General features: G+C 38.4%; 1 protein-coding gene across 7 annotated transcripts; it reads left to right on the forward strand.

Moving 5' to 3' along the window:
- The first annotated feature begins 24 nt into the window (after nucleotides 1-24).
- On the forward strand, nucleotides 25-16185 carry PRIMPOL (primase and DNA directed polymerase). Of its 7 annotated transcripts, none has more exons than XM_077177414.1 (14): nucleotides 29-319; nucleotides 2465-2535; nucleotides 3741-3925; nucleotides 4991-5082; nucleotides 6054-6195; nucleotides 7657-7804; nucleotides 9094-9378; nucleotides 11012-11174; nucleotides 12369-12466; nucleotides 12877-12963; nucleotides 13048-13156; nucleotides 14336-14418; nucleotides 14497-14543; nucleotides 15524-16185. In XM_077177414.1, exons 2-14 carry the CDS (start codon nucleotides 2517-2519, stop codon nucleotides 15827-15829), a joined length of 1764 nt encoding a protein of 587 aa, XP_077033529.1. In that variant the 5' UTR covers nucleotides 29-319; nucleotides 2465-2516; the 3' UTR covers nucleotides 15830-16185. The 7 variants fall into 7 exon arrangements, with proteins under 7 accessions (XP_077033533.1, XP_077033529.1, XP_077033530.1 ...); XM_077177415.1 differs by having other exon boundaries at nucleotides 29-289; XM_054633089.2 differs by having other exon boundaries at nucleotides 29-264.
- Nucleotides 16186-16191: the final 6 nt, after the last annotated feature.

Below are 16191 nucleotides of genomic sequence, written 5' to 3' on the forward strand. Positions count from 1 at the left end.
GGCGCCCCTTGGGCCCGCCCCGCGCAGGGCGGGCAGCCCGCTCAATGGCGGCGGGCAGCGGGCACTGGCGGTGATTCGGTGCCGGCGGGAGCGGCGCGGGTGAGGCCGGCCTGGCCTCCGGGCCCTCTCGGCGCGGAGAGAGGTGTGCGAGGCCCGGCTGAGGAGGCACGGGGTGGCTCCTCTGCTCTCCCGGAGCTCGCCGGGCCGGGCCCTATGGCGGAACACTGAGCCGCCGCGCCCTGCGGGCTCTGAGCGCTGAGCTGGGTACGGCTGTCCTTGCTGCTCCTGGGTGCGAATGGTGTAACTCAAACCTTGTCAGGTTTGCGCTGTTGCTTGAGTTCCTCTGCCTGCTGAAACAAATGTGCCGTTCTGGTACATTTACACTCATATTAAATGCAGTGTGCAGTTTTGGGCACAGTGAGAATGGTGACGGGCTTTGGGGGGAAGGAAGCCATATGAGGAGCAGCTGAGGTCACTTGGTCTGTTCAGTCTGGGGAAGATGAACAGACCAAGATGAAAAGAGGCTAAGGGGAGATCTCATTGTGGTCTTCAGCATCCTTGTGAGGAGTCCAAGAGGAGGGGCAGGTACTGATCTCTGTGGTGACCAGTGACAGGAGCCAAGGGAACGGCCTGAAGCTGTGTCAGGGGAGGTTGAGGTTGAATATTAGGAAAAGGTTCTTCACCCAGGGAGTGGCTGGGCACTGGCTCCCCAGGGAAGCGATCACAGCACCAACCTGACAGAGCTCAAGAAGCATTTGGACGACATTGTTGAGTACATGGTGTACGTGGTGACTCTTGGAGGTGGTCATTAGTAGAGCTGGGAGTTGGATTAGAGATGATCCTTCCAACTCAGAATATGCTGTGATTCTGAAAAAATGGTGGTTTGTAAAGGAAATGGCCATCTAGAGTAATCAGTGGGGATAATTCCTAAATGAGCAGCCCTCCTCTTGACCTCAGTGAGTGAGATCCCCGTGGGTGAGCTGGCCTGTACCACAGCAGGACCACCCTTGGACAGGTTTTTTGCCCACCTGCATGGTGACTGTCCCTGGATGCCCACAGACCTGCCTTGCGTAACAGTGCTCTGATGCTGAGGGCTGATTTTGGCTTCATCATCAACTTTCAGGTCAGTTGGTTTCATATTTGTACATTGATCTTCAGTAGCAGAAGTCAGATGACATTGGAAGCTGTGTATTCCAGCTTCTCATAACAGGTACTAACCTGCTTTTGCAGGTCTTATCATCTGATGTACGGAGTTTTGCACTTGTAATCCTAATTTGAGGAACAGGTTGTCCAGAGGAGTTGTGGAGTCTCTTCCACTGGAGATACTCAGGAACTGACTGGATACTCAGGAACAATCCTGTGCCACGTGCTCTAGGATGACCCTGCTTGAGCAGAAAGTTTGGACTAGGTGACCCACTGTGGTCCCTTCCAGCCTGAGCCTTTCCATGATTCTGTAATTGTAGAGGCCACTTCCTCTGCTAGGAGGGCAAGAAGAACGTTTGTTGTTGGGAAGATGAGTAGTGTTTGTTAATGTGCCACTCGTCAGCTCAACCTAAGGATAGCTAGGCTAATTTTCACTATTGTTAAGGAATTTAATGGGTTCTTCTAAGGCCGAATCAGTAGCTTGGAGAAAATCTCAGGGATTTATTTGTGTCAAGGACCATGAATTCTGCCATAGAACTATGTTGTATGATACATACCAGCCAGGAAACAAGTGTAATGTTATTTTGAGTAGCAGCTGATTTGCATGTCTCAGCTTCAGTTGTCAGGAGGTGTGCATAATATGTTTTGTGATTATCATGAGAAGTAAAGGGAGAAGTAGTCTTCCATAAAAAGACAAAATGAAATAGCAAGTTCTTTAAGTCATTGCTCAGGAGACATTTTTCCAGACTCTCCATGCAGTCATCCTGCTGAGTCACTAACACTGAAGTCAAACATGTTGGTGACAAAATTTCTTTCAGTCAAGTGAAACACAAATAAGTACTGCCCTTACTTCTGGTGGGACATAGGAGAGGAGGATGAAGTGAGAATTTCCCAGTGAACTCAGAAGGCTGGTCTGTAAGTGTTAATTGTATGTGCTCTAAATAGATGTGTTGTGGTATGGTTCACACAGGAATTGAAATTGCCTTGAAAAGACTTGACATGTTGGACTCTTGAGAAGCCAAGTGTTTGGGCTGCAAGAACCATGATAGGTTTCAGTTTAAAGTAAGGGTCATTGCTCCTCTCCCAGGTTCAGGTATCCTCCCAGCTGATATAACTAGCAAGTTTAAAATTAATAAAGAATTATGGGGCTTCTCCTTTGCTTTCCTTTTTTATTGGTCACCTTGTGGGAGAATGCTGATGTAGGGATGTCCTTTTCACCCACCCAGTTAATTTACAGCCAGCAATATCAAAATGAAACTGAAAGTTCTGTTAGCACTTCTGAGAAATGCTGATTGCCTACAATCTAACTTTTCATTCCTAGAGAAGAAACTAAGAGCACAAAAAAGGAGTGAAGAAAATGCACAGGTCAGAAGATGGACAAGGGGGATAGAGGTAATATGTTTGACCCCTGTTGCAGAAAAAACATTCTGGTTTTAGACTTGATGCAGGCACTGACTATCAAGACATTTGCAGGCCTAGAACAGTGGGCAGAAATGTAAGTGTCCAGAAATGTCTGCTATGGAAAACTTAGAGGGGGAAATGAGAGGATCTAAAATTTGGGATTTGGGGCTCCACAAGAATTTTTAAGTACTTAAATTTGCCTTGTGGATCCAGCTTGTTAAAGGTTTGAATACTTTTGAGTATGCTCATTTTCATTTTTATCTTTCACTGCAACCCAGGGGCTGTTAGGAGAATCAGGTGGTTGTGCTGGGCAGAACAAGAAGATTCCCCTTCATGTTTGTTACTTCTTGCCTCTCTTCCTCTGTTTCACAGTTTCCTGGCAGTGCTTTTTACTGATTTGCAGGTGTTCCACTTACAGATAATTGTACATATGTGTGTTTATGCTTTACTACATTACTCTGCAGCATTTGGATTCCTTTATGGGACTAGAAGCTTAAAGGTTGCAAGATAGCAAGATTTACTGCATGGTTCTATTTCTTGAAAAGAGATAAGATTGCTATTTTAAGGTTGTGAAAAATACATGAGCTTTTAAAGCAGGTGAAAGTATGAGTGATCAATAGCAAAGGTCAGCAGTGGAGAATGGAGCCCTCATTTTTGATTTCAGTTCTTTTACTTCAAGATACAGAGCTCAGAGCTAAAGTCCTGAAGTCTTAACTCCTCAAATATTGTACTTCCCATACACTTAATTATCTCATTTGTCTCCCCAACCACAAAGGAAAAATATTTTTTTACTCTTAGCATTTTTTTTACTTTTACTCTTAGTATTTTTTTAACCCTTACTGATATAATGTGCCTAGCCAACAGTTTGTATACTTTCTGAGGAGTGTAATACCATTCTGTAGACAAAAATGAAAATTCCTAGGCTTTCTGTCACTGTCTTTATTCTGTTGTGTTTATCTTTGATAGTGTTAATATGAAGCTCTTGTACTTCCAAAACAGTGTAGAGACATTTAATATTAAAATGAATATCATAGCAAGGTTGGGCATTGATTTGGAATATTGGCTACTCCCAGTTAATTAATAAATTACATTCAACAAAACCAGAATCAAAAGCAGTGAGGAGTACAGGATATCTTCAAATTAAAATTGCCTTGCAAATGGATTAACACTGATTTGACTATCTGTAATTGCTTTAGGAGAAATGGAGAGAAAATGGCAAGAAAGACTGAAGAAAGTGGAAGAACTAGCATCTCACTATGAAAGAAATCCTCTTCCTACAGTTTACAGACCAAGACTGTCCAAACCCTCTATGCCATCCTCTGTTTGGAAAATATTTTCTCGACAGGCTGAAGCATTTAATTATGTAAAAGCCTGTGAAGAGGTATGTTAGGTGTTAGGGAAATGTCTCTACTCTTTATATACTTCATCATGAGACTGAACATCATTTAAAATTGCTGCTGGCAAGTGAAGTCTTTCTCAATTTACAAGATCTTGTTCCTCCTAATCCTGAAACTGCAAGTATTTTTTTTTGTCCTTGTAGGTCATGTTGCACTGGAGGTCTCTCTAAGTTGAAGTACTAGTTCTGTTCTAACATACAAGTTGATATGTGGTGTTAACTTTGAACAGTAAAAGTGCTTTTTGGGAACATTGTAGTGATAAATTTGCTCCTTCTCAAGATGAACAAGCTGTCAGGGTGGGCAGGAGAATGGGAAGGTTAGTGAGAATTGAGTAGGAAGAAAGAGAAGGGAAAAAATGAGGAAGAAAAAGAGATAAAGAAGAGGCAGAGACTAAATAAAAACAATACAACTCTCCAGTGGCATCTGAGTAGCAAGTTCAGATGATTAGAAGTGATTAGCCAAATAAATATTGTGTGAAAGGTATCCTCTGCTTTCAGTTTAACACTTTTTAAATTGATTGCTATTTTTAAAGAAACTATTGTGTTTTTCTCCATACTTGTTTCAGGTATTCAAGTCATCCTAACACCCTGTTTTCCAAAATGGGTTCTCATTGGCTTGGCAGTAGTTTTTTTTTTTCTATTTTCTTCTCAGATTTCCATTTTTGGATCTAAACAACATAATGTCTGAAGAGTATTTGCCCATAAAGCTTATACTGCCATCATGTCCATGAGGCTGCTCCTTTCAGGACATTGTTCCTCCTCCCTTTAGATCCACCTGATACTGATCAGAAAGAACAATAATTTAAAGAGAAAGCAGTTTAAATTACTGCACAGCAAAGAAAAGCTTCAAAGGTTTACCATGTAACTGAAATCAGAATGATGTTCTAAATTAAAACTAGATGCTACTGAGTGTGGAAAAGGATAAGTGATCTGTTTATAGTTCTCTATTATTTACTAACCTTTAACTGATGCCAAGTAGGAACTTAGGAAGATTTAAACTGGCTTTTTGAATAAAACTAACAAAAAATGTCAATGTTTTTACTTAAAAAGGATGTTCATGTATTTGCTTTGGAAAAGAACACACAGAGTGGACAGAGGTTTTACCTTGTGACAACATACAAAGAGCTTTGGTTTTATTACACGTGAGTATTGGAGCAGGTGCTCTGTATGTTACTAAAAGTTAGTGGTACACTGGCTATCCTACCTAGTAAGAGCTGTCAGTGGACAGTATTCCCAGAAGCCATCTGCTGCTCTGAGTAGCTCAGAGCTGGACTGGGTTACCTGAGGTTTCATCTTGGCAATGGGAAAAATCTTTACAAGGACAAAACAATATATTCTATAGTGGGTTTCAACTTTCTTTTGAGTAGCTGGTTGCCATTATTTCCTGTGAATTAAGTACTCTGTCTGTTGAACTGAAATTTATTAAGAGTAGATTTGCTTTTGCTGTCAGCTTTCCTCAGGGGATCATATCAACCCATGACAAAAACATACTTCTCTGACTAGTCATACACCAGTTTCAGTGGGCGTTAATGCAGGTGTCTGGAAACTGATTTATGGGTTTGCATTTGCATGATGTAGTTCCGAGTATTGACAATTCAGTCATGTACTGAACTTTCCCCCCTATTTGTTTCTTTTACAATAAAACATTTGGCTGTGAAGTGAAAGAAATCAGATTCAATCTTTATACGTAAAACTTGATTTTTTTTTTTCTGAAACTGATGATGGGATTATTTTTTAATTTAATTAGAAAAAACTCCATATAATCTCTTTGTTTGTGCTAAAGACATATGAGTGATAACTTAAGTTTTTTTTACTGTAGTTTTCATAGTTCCTTGAATTCTCAACATTTCTGTATGTATTGTAAGACTGGGGGGGCATGGGGAGGAGAGTACTCTACAAAATGAAATTCTAGGCCAGACAATCTTGGCTGACACTTGATACTGGTGTTAGTTACAAATCTTTCAGAGCATTATAGGGCTACTACGTTTTTCACATATGGATGGTTAATTGCAGAATAAAATATATGGGATCCTTGTTTGCAACTGATAAGCATGTTTATCATGCTCATAATGTTTATCATGAGAGGTTGTGATTTGTTTTTGTTTCTCCTTAGTCAAGGTTGCAAAACAAGTCTTATGCATTGCTATGAAGTAATTCCTGAAAAAGATGCTTGCAAACTTTACTTTGATTTGGAGTTTTACAAACCAGCAAATCCTGATGCAGATGGCAAGAGTATGGTCATGAAGTTAATTGAGGTAAACTGGAGCAAAGTCATGCTGTGGATGAATATGAATTCGTTGTTAATTTAATAAGAAACCAAAGTATTTACCACTTTATATTGATTATGCTATAGTAAAATTAAAAGAATTGCAGACCCAGTGATTATTTTCAATTAAGTAAAAATCCTATTTTAAATAAAGCAAGGGTTTGATCTAAGAGAGACAAAAATTTAATTGAAAGACAAAGAATGACAGCTGTTGGACTGTTTGTATTCATGGTAGGTTTACTGACATGGTAGGTTTACTTTTGAAGATTGTGTTATGTGCTTTGCCACTTCAAAGCTGTAAAACTGAAGGAATGTTTAGGTACTCTTTAAAGTAGCATCAATAAAAGTTCCATTCATATATTCCTCAGTTGATTCCCTTTGCCTAATGGTGCAGTCCTATGTCAAGGCTTAGATGAATCTCTCCTGAAAGTTTCTTTAGATGACAGTTCATTATAATTTAGTTAAATGATGATGTAGAGAGTATCATGTGACTGCATGTACCAATTTGATACCTAAAATTAAATACCTTTGCTAATTATCAATTTTTATTAAATAGTGCAGTTTCCATTTTTTTGCAATTTTTTTGGTAAATGAGCTCTCTGCAAGTTCAATATGGCATTCATATGTTTTTAGAAGAATATCTTCTGTTTTAAAAAGATCTAATTGTGAGTGGATGTCTGTTTGTGAGATTTCTGTCACCTACATGTCTCTAGCTAGAAGTGAACAAAAGTAAAAGATTATTGAGGTAATTCCTTCATAAAGAACCCTTCATTGATACAGAATCTGGAGGGGTTTGTCCATTGTGGATTTCTGCTCTGAAATTTAGAGATTCCTCAGGTTAAGAAGAGGATTTTGGATTTGCTGGGTAGAGGATCTGAGCTGCTGAAACCAAAGCTTCCAGATCTTTAGGTTCTGAGTCCGAGTCCTAATCATGAGTAATCAGTAGCTTGGTGGTTTATGAAAGGTTTTTTTAGAGCTAATTTAGAGTGAAATCTGTTTTCTGCTTAGTTGTTGTTCATTGGGTGGTACCAATGAATTAGCTAAATCATCACAGTGAATTATCTCACCAGTGCTGTGTATCATGACAGCCTCCATCTTCTACTCCTGTGAGTCTGCATTGCAAACATTGTCACTGTGGGTGTGAACTGCTTGGTGGTGGAAAACAACCTGCAGGGTAAAGCCTCCTCACCAGACTTTGACCTGAGAAACTGGAACTCTTCTCAGCTTATCACTGTTAGTTAAGTGTTAAGTGACTTGCATGTTTAAGGAAATAAAGTCTATGTCAAACTCGGTCAAAACTTGATATAGGTTAGTTTGAATTAAATTATTTGTATGCTCAAAATGAGGGGAAAAAAAAGAACTTGAGAAAAATGTAGAATCTGAATTTGTATTAGGTTTTGTAGATGCAACTACTAGAGTAAAACAACATAATTAATGTTTATAATTTCAGCTTGTCAGCCAAAAATTAAAAGAATTTTATGATGTAAATTGTTCATCAGAAGATGTCTTGAACTTGGATTCCAGTACTGATGAAAAATTTAGTCGGCACTTAATTTTTCTACCCCAAAAGACTGTATTTAAGGATAACACTCATATTGGTAAGTGTGTTATTTCTCTTACACCTAGAAATAAAAGGTGAGGTTTTGACTTCATACAGTGACAACTCCCATACGAGTATTTCTTTTAATGGAATTATATGTGGAAACAAATATGTATTCCCAGCATACACATAATTACTCTCTATTTCATTAAGCCTCATTTTTTCTCATCTGCTATTTTCTTTTCCTATAATTAGCATGTGTTTACAAAACAGGAACTTTTTTTTGTGCCTGTATGTTTTATTTACAAAAATACTGATTTCTATGAAACTGGCAAGTCTATGGCTCCTTAATTTTCAGATTACTGTCAGTCTTAACAATTAAAGCTGCTGGTTTTTGCTCTAAATACAGTTAATTTCTGCTCAGCACATTGTCAAAAAGGCAGGACAAAGATTATTTCAAGCCACCTGTGCATAAACATGCTTAAGAGAAAGCTGAAAGCAATTTTAATTGTTTACATGAGTCAGGATTTCTCAGATATGGAAACTCCAACACAGAGAATTGCCAGTTTAGGCTTGTCTTGACTCATTTGTGTGGCCCAGTAGTCCTGTAATGAATTATGAGGATGATGATTTTGATGCTTGATATGCTGAGTGATTCTGCTGAGATGTAGCATGGGAGGAACAGTATTTCATATTCATTCATGTTCCCCATGGAAGCTTCATCCAACAGTGCAGAATCATCCTTGCCAGTATTCCTTCCACTTCATAGTTTTTCCCCCACATCTGTATTTGTTATCTTCTCTTGCTTTCTCCCTAGAACTAATTTGGCCATGGTTTTTATTTGTCTGTCTTTGGTTTCCATCTAGCAGAGCCTGGAGTTACGATGGGAGTTGAAATACAGTACTGGGAGTTGGAAAAGTCATTACAAAATACTTCTGTAAAAGTAAATGTTTGTTTTAGTAAGCTTTGGTCAATCTTGTACATCAGTAAATACAACATTTCAATCATTCTGAAAGTTAAATTAGGGAAAGCAATAATGAGGGGACAGTCACAAGCTTTTTAGAATCCTAAAGCTGAGCTTGTTACTATTTAAGTTTTGGGGTTTTTTTAAGCTGTTTAGTACAGATTCTTGTGAGGCGTTGGTTTCTCAGTCACTGGCCAGAACCATTTTATACAGTGGGCTGGTCAAAAGATTTCTTTTTAAATATCCAGAAGGGCTAAAAAATCCCTGAACTTCAACCACTTCCATTTGGCTGTTTTGAAAAATGTTTGCACAGAAACTCTTTAAGTTCTTTCTTGACTCATAAATGACTTCTCCTGCTTCTGGCCTTTTTGGTTGTTTTTAAGGTAACTTTGTGAGAACCATTTTGCAGCCTGCCATAAGATTAATGCAGAGTAGGGCTGGTGTGATTCCAACAGAAGAAGCAGGGAATGTTTTCCAGTGTTCTGCAGGAGCAGGATTAGATGGTTCTCTTACAAACCTCCCAGCTGTTGAAGATGATTGTAAAGACAGGCCAACCATTGCTCATGAAACAAAGGATGTGGAAATGCCACACCAGGGAGAAAATTTGGATTTTTCCTTCCTAATAGTAAACGATAAAGAAGGCAACAAGCAGCTTTTTGTGGATCTAGGTAAGTATAAGTGTTTTTAAACCCCTTTGGAATGCAACAAAGGTTAAGAATGAAATGTTCCTTAATCTTTGAATAATGTTGTCCCTATGGTCAGACTTGAAATACATGCTGAAACTGCCATCCTAAGTGCTATGCTTTAAAGGAGCCTTAGATTCATGGTCTATGGAACTTCTTATATTACTACATTCTGAAGTTTAAAGTGGTTCTTTCCACACAAGACATTTTTTTTCCCTTAAGGGCTTAGTGCTCCCATTTGGATTGAAAGAGGATAGCATGTATTGCATTTTTGTTATTTCAGTTGAATTAGAAGCTGCTTAATAAAAGAAGTCGTCTTACGGGCACAGCTTTCTGTATTCTTCTACATGTATGAACTGAGCCTTCTTTCCCTGGTTGGAATGGCAGCTGTTAGCTTTTAGTGATGAAATAATAGAAATTTTGGATTGGGCACTTCATGGCCCAGCTGGGCATAGCTTGTTCATGGTATTAAAATGTTACAAATCTCCAGGAGCATAACTCCCATAGACAAACTAGAGTTTGAAAGTTCCATCCTCCTTTAACTCCATATCTGGGTTTTTTTGCTTTCTGCCTTATCTCAGGGAAATGAAAATAGCTTAGCACGCTTTTGCATAGCAGTGTGTTACACATTTCAGGATTTTACCTTGGGTTTTTTATTCAGACTCTTCTGAAGAACTTGCATTCCTTCAAATTCTTCTCATGGAATTCAGGATCACTTTTGTTGTGGGCCTCTTCAGTATGTCTGATCTATTGAAATGTAATCCCAAAGTTGGCTACAGTAGGCTTCTCTGTTACTGAGTCAGAAAGGTTACTTTCACCTACTGTTCAAAGTTCCTTCAAGCATATTTGTAAATGGAATTCAAATCAAAACAATTTGTTTCCTGTCTCACTTTTTAAGAATTTGATGTTAGTTTCCCATAATTACCCATCCTCAGTATTTATGATGTGCACATTACCTCAGAATTGGAAAGCTAAAGTCAAAATTGCTGAACTACTGAATTATATAATGAGGCTGCAGTGACAGAAAGCTTTGTGGTGTTCTTCTTGTATGAGCTCTCTAAGTGCTTTTCTCTTAATGAAAGTCAAATGCAACCTGCAAATAAAACTCACCTTCTCAATTAATTATTAGATAGATTATGCAATGTTAAGATACCTGATTGTTGTTTTGTTGTTTGTTTTTGAGATTGGAATTAAGCTTTCCCTATACATGTCTCAGAAAAGCTGTGAAGAAGTCCACAGAAAACAGAAAGGCTGATTAAGTTCTTTCTGGTTAAAATAATTGTGCAGCTTTTTGGGCTCAGTTGTATTTCACAAAGTTATTGTGAAAGAACCAATTTCTTGTACTGAAGGGAAACTTTTAACAATTCTAATGTCAGAATGATTAAAATGCCTATGTAGAGGTGTTGAGCATTTGCCTTAATTATTCTGTAACATAAAAGTGTACGTGTGTGCATGATCTTGCTGTGTTGCATTTCTTTTGTGGCATGTGAGCTAGTCAGTTTTTGTCCATTCATTAGACTCTTAGCTGGGCCTAAGGAAAATGGTTTAATTTACAAGTGCTCAGTATCTTAATTCCTAGCCAGCACTGCTGTGGTAAGAAATATCTTTTTTCCTGTAGGGGTTTATACAAAGAATAGAAATTTCCGGATGTATAAGTCATCAAAAGCAGGAAAAAATGTGATTCTGAAGATAGCAGAGGATAATAAGTTTATCCCCAACTGTGAAAAGGATGTTTCCTTGGAAGAAGCATATTTTCTTTCCTCTTTAATCTGCAACATTGGGTAATTACTTAATTCCAGTCAAATGTACAGTATTTTTAAATATCTATTTTAATGATAATTCTCCTGTAGCAGTTATAAACAACTATTATGAATAAGCAGTTATTCAATTAACATTGTTACAGTGTAATTTAGGAGTTCCTAGTAGAATTTCTTGGTTTTGAAGAAAAAAATGTCTTGGCAGTCATTATTTTGTTAAACCTGCCTTCAAATTTGTTTCAGCCTCTGAATTGTGCCTCATTTCTCTATACACACTCAAAATGCCAAAACATAACCATTATTAAGTTGGTCAGATTCTGTGTAGTTCTGGAAGCAAAACTTAACAGGTTTCTAGTCAGTTAAATATGAGAATTCTGAATATTTTTCAAAGTAAGATAAGAAATAAAAGGGTTTCTGTATGTGTTTTTTGCATACCAGATTTCCCATTTGATGCAGCCCCCTCTGTAGGCTGGGTACTTGTACAGACAATAATCAAGTTTTCTGTATCTAATCTAAACCTCTGATGTGTCATACCTTATCTTAAAAAGATCCTAATCATTGCTGTAGCAGAAAGGTTAAAATAGTATTAATATATTTATTGAAAACATGTATTTGTTCTGACTTCAAGTTTTATAGCCTGAAGTGTTCATTATCCTGAACTGATGCCAGTAAAGCACACAGTGTATTCAGATCATAGGCATCAGCTGAATCCACCATAAATATGGATGAGAAATTCTGCTGTGTTGAATTCAGACTTCTGTTATCATCTGGCTTCCAGTTAGCAATATGGCAGAGAAAAACAGTTCATTGTAGAGAGAGGGGAAAAATAAAAAGAAACCTTCCAAAGGGTATATTGCATCAATACTACATCTAGAGCCCATCCTGCTGTAGGAGTGTGGACCAGCAGTTGTTAAATGGGTGGCTCCTGGGACTCTGGCCAGGGACCAAATGTTGCTGCTGGGGAGGAGGAACCCCTGTCCTGTGGTGGGAGTCAGGGAAACTGCCAAGGCCAGAAGGGAAAGTGCTCCAGGAACAGGGAAAGGTGCACAGTGAATCACAGGCTGGTCAAGGTTGGCAGGGACCTCTGGAGGCCTCCTGGCTCAGCCCTGGGCCCAGGGCTGTGTCATGTTGTTCTACCCTGTGGGATGTTACAGGGAGTTATATTGTACTGTGTTATGCTGTAAGAATCTTACTCTTTGTATTCTCCCCTTCCTTTAGAGCGATTGATGACGTAAAAGTTCTGTCATCTGGCCTTTCAGAGGAGGAGAGAAAAATGTCTGCTTTTTTAAACAGTAAAACTACCAGAAGCAGCAGAGGTACCTCAAGCCTTTTCTACTGCATAGAAAAAAAATACTCTTAATGTAGATGTTGTGTGACTTGTACACCTGGTAATTTCTGGGAGGGCCCTTCTTCAGCTGCCTTTCTGCAGGAGGCAGAGTACATCTGCACTGAAGGATGCTCTGCAGCACCTGAATGCCACTGACCCTCCCTCCTGGACCACAGCTGTCTTGCTTTGTCCCAGCTCCCTCTGCACCTTGGGGATGGGGATGGCTCTTTAAAGACCTACAAGAAAGCAACAGTGGCTTTCTCCCTGGTTTTATTTAAGAGTGTGATGTGATTCATGTACATTTTCTACCTGTGGTCTATATAAAGTGTAAGTGTTCCAATGTCATATTACACTGGGGAACCCTCTAACAGTGTGTGTTTGTGGCCTTTGGTTTTACAGATCCCATGGAAGGTTACCGGGGTTCGCCATATCCAGAAATTGATAATTTTGTTCGTTCCTTGGTTAATAAAGATGGACTACAAGGAGGTAAAGAGACCACCTTACATTTACAAATGAGTCTTCTGCTGCACTATTTCTAAAGAATTTAAAGATTTTGTTTTTTTCCCTCAGGGATAAGACAATGGAGTTACTTCTCTCTCAAAGAACTACTTATTTATGATATTTCTGGTTACCGTTGGTGTGAAAATATTGGAAGAGCTCACAAAAGTAACAATATAATGTATGTTCTTTAACTATTCAGTTTTAAACAGCTTTATTTATTTTCCTGATCAATTGTTATTCTCTAGAAATGCTGAAAAAACTCTTAAGGGTAGAATCAGCAACTGTTACAACTTCTGCTGTCTTGCTCTGTGGGGATACAATGTTTTAATTACAAAAAAAACCCCACAAAACCAAAGAAACTATTTATGCCCTCCTCAAGTCTACTTTGTGATAACTGGACTTTTATTTCTACTAATTCTTTGCAGTAATCTTCATGGTATTTCAAGTATGGGCCCAAAGATGCTAACATAAAAGTCAGAGTATATTAAAGCTATTAAACAATACTATGTTTTGATACTTCCCAGCTAGGAAGCTGAAAAATAAGAAAGCAAGCGGATTGCTTTTAAATTAATTTACAGTGCTTCTTAAATTACATTCTTACATTATTAAAATGACTCTGTCATTTTAACAATTGAGAATTGGTATTTTAGAATGGTAATTCCTGCCACATGAATCAAGATAAGTTTTGCTAGTTACTCTACAAGGACTCAGACTTCCCATAGTTTTAGCAAAATAAATGACGGAAAGTCAGTTTTTGAGATTATATTAGAATTACGGTATATAATTAGTATAAATATTTTAACTTAGATATAATTTTATGTAACATTGAAAATCACTGAAAATTAAGGAATGTGTTTCTGAGAAACAGAGATATTCAAAAAACCCCACAGCTGGATGAACTTGCTGTTTCTCAAGTGAGTTGCTTGAAGTTTAGTGTTTCTAAAGCACAGTTGAAAAAGCTGGGTGGCCTTATCAGCTGACAGAAAATAGTGATTTCATGTAGCTTTTATCATTTCATTATCTGTAACAGCAGCAGCAGCAACAAAACCTTATCTTACAGTTAAGTCCCATATGCTAATCTTAATTTGATGACTTTCTCTCCAAGCTTAATGTAATGAAATTGACTAAATTTCACTTTCAGATGTTAGTCTTAAAAATTTATTTCTTTAAACTTAAGAAATCTGAAATTTTCTAAAAATTCTACAAAACAAATACATAGTAAGTATGCCAAGAGTATGAAAGCAATGTCCCTAGCTAGGACAAACAAAACCTGTTCATATAGTGTTCGAGTTTCCTACCATATGAATTCACTTCATTTATGTACTGATACTAAAAAACAAAATAATTTCCTTCTTAGGATTCTGGTAGATCTAAAGAATGAAGTCTGGTATCAAAAGTGTCACGATCCTGTCTGCAGAGAACAAAACTTCAAATCACAAAGTATGTAGCCTGTGGTCTCAATTATACTTAATATATTTTGGAATGTTAACTTTAGTTAATGTCTTATATTTGATTTAGGTTTTCCATTGCCTCCTGGGATATGCCTCCCATCTCTTTTCAAAGAGGTACGTTTTTGTCCTGTTGAGATGCTCAAGTTCTTGTGAGGCTCTGGAAGCCCTTGGATAATCCCACTAACCTCCCAGTCTGCTGGAAGAGCTCCACACATTGTTCCAGTGGTATAGAAGAGGTTCCCAGAGCAGCTGTGCTAGTGTGGTAGCTCCATATATTCATTTTTAAGTTCTGCAGCAATGCTAAGTTACTGGAATTGTCTAACTTCAGCTGGGACTCAAGACTTTCTGTTCTGATGTGAGCAGCAGTCCCCAATGTCTAAGCCACAAGGTTGCTCCAGGTGCAGAACAGAGAAACTGCCCAAGTTTAGCTCTGCTGTGCATGTCTGACTTTATGCAAAGTAAAACAGAACTGGTTCTGGAACACTGGAGTCAGTCAGAGCCAAATGTAAGGCAGCAACCCTCATTTCTGAAATTCATTTATCTCCACTGTAGTGTACTAAAGCAGATTTCCCCAGACAGACAGAATATTTAAACTGACCTGATCCTGCACCTAGACTCTGGGTGAACTCCCTGAACAGACGAGTTTTTCCAGTGCTTAGGCAATAAGAATTGATATTTTTTCAACTTTTAAATTTAACTATACAGCTCTAAATATCATACAGCAGAATGGCACATTAAGCTCTACTCAAGCAGCTCATCAATAGCTATTCATTTTCAGAAAGTGTCATTTAACTATATTTTCAGGTCCTGACAGTATCTTTGAACAGAAACTTATGTTAGTCTTAACCTTGTATTATTTTATGAAGCTGTATTCAACTTGTAGGGTGCTAGAAAAACAGTGGATTTCTACTCCTATTAAAATAGGCTTCCACAGGTTAATGTGGCTATATATAATATGCTGGAAAGTCTTGCAGTGTAGGCCAGCTTTCTGCAGTGTCCATTCTGTGTGACAGCACAAACTCCAAACTTGCAGAGCAGTTGAAGGTATCAAGAGTATTTGCATATGAAATGAGTAGTGTTCTTGTTCCTTAAAGGAAGAAGAGTCCATGCTAATGGATGACAGGGGGCACACAGAAGGAAAAGTACATCCACATTCTAATGTGTCAGAGTTGTCAAAAAGCTCAGTATCCCCAGAGAACAGCTGGTCTCAAGACTTCCTGTTGTCAGACAGTGAGTGGGAAAACACAAGTGATGATGCCTGTTTCCTAGAAGCTGCTGAAGATGTGGAACTAGCTGAGGCTGCAGATGACAGTCTGAATTATGCCATGGAGGAAATCCCAGATGAAGTTCTTTTGGAAGCTTTAGGGAAAGAAGACCTCCACACTAAAGAAGGCAGCTAAGCACAGGCCTGGCCAGCAGTGAATGACACTTGTGTGGCTCATGCAGGGTGGTTCATAGGCACCACTCCAGAGCTGCAGGACAAAGAATGGAGTGCCTAGGTGAACTTCAGCAGGCGTGAGGAGATCATGGAAGGTTACGTGGGGGCTGAAGAGAACTGGATTAAAATATTCATTATGAATGCTGCTCCAAGCTTAGCACTTTTAACGCTCTTTGCTGTACAGTTTCTGTTTTGTTAGTGGTACGTCCAAGTTTTACTGAGAAGCCAACAAAACGGACTTATTTCCATAAACAAGATTAAATTATTTATTTCAAATGCAAATTTAATAAAAATATTTGTTTATTCATCTTTGTTGAACCAGAG

The sequence above is a fragment of the Agelaius phoeniceus genome, chromosome 4 (assembly GCF_051311805.1).
Source record: "Agelaius phoeniceus isolate bAgePho1 chromosome 4, bAgePho1.hap1, whole genome shotgun sequence".
Classification (NCBI taxonomy): Eukaryota; Metazoa; Chordata; class Aves; order Passeriformes; family Icteridae; genus Agelaius; species Agelaius phoeniceus.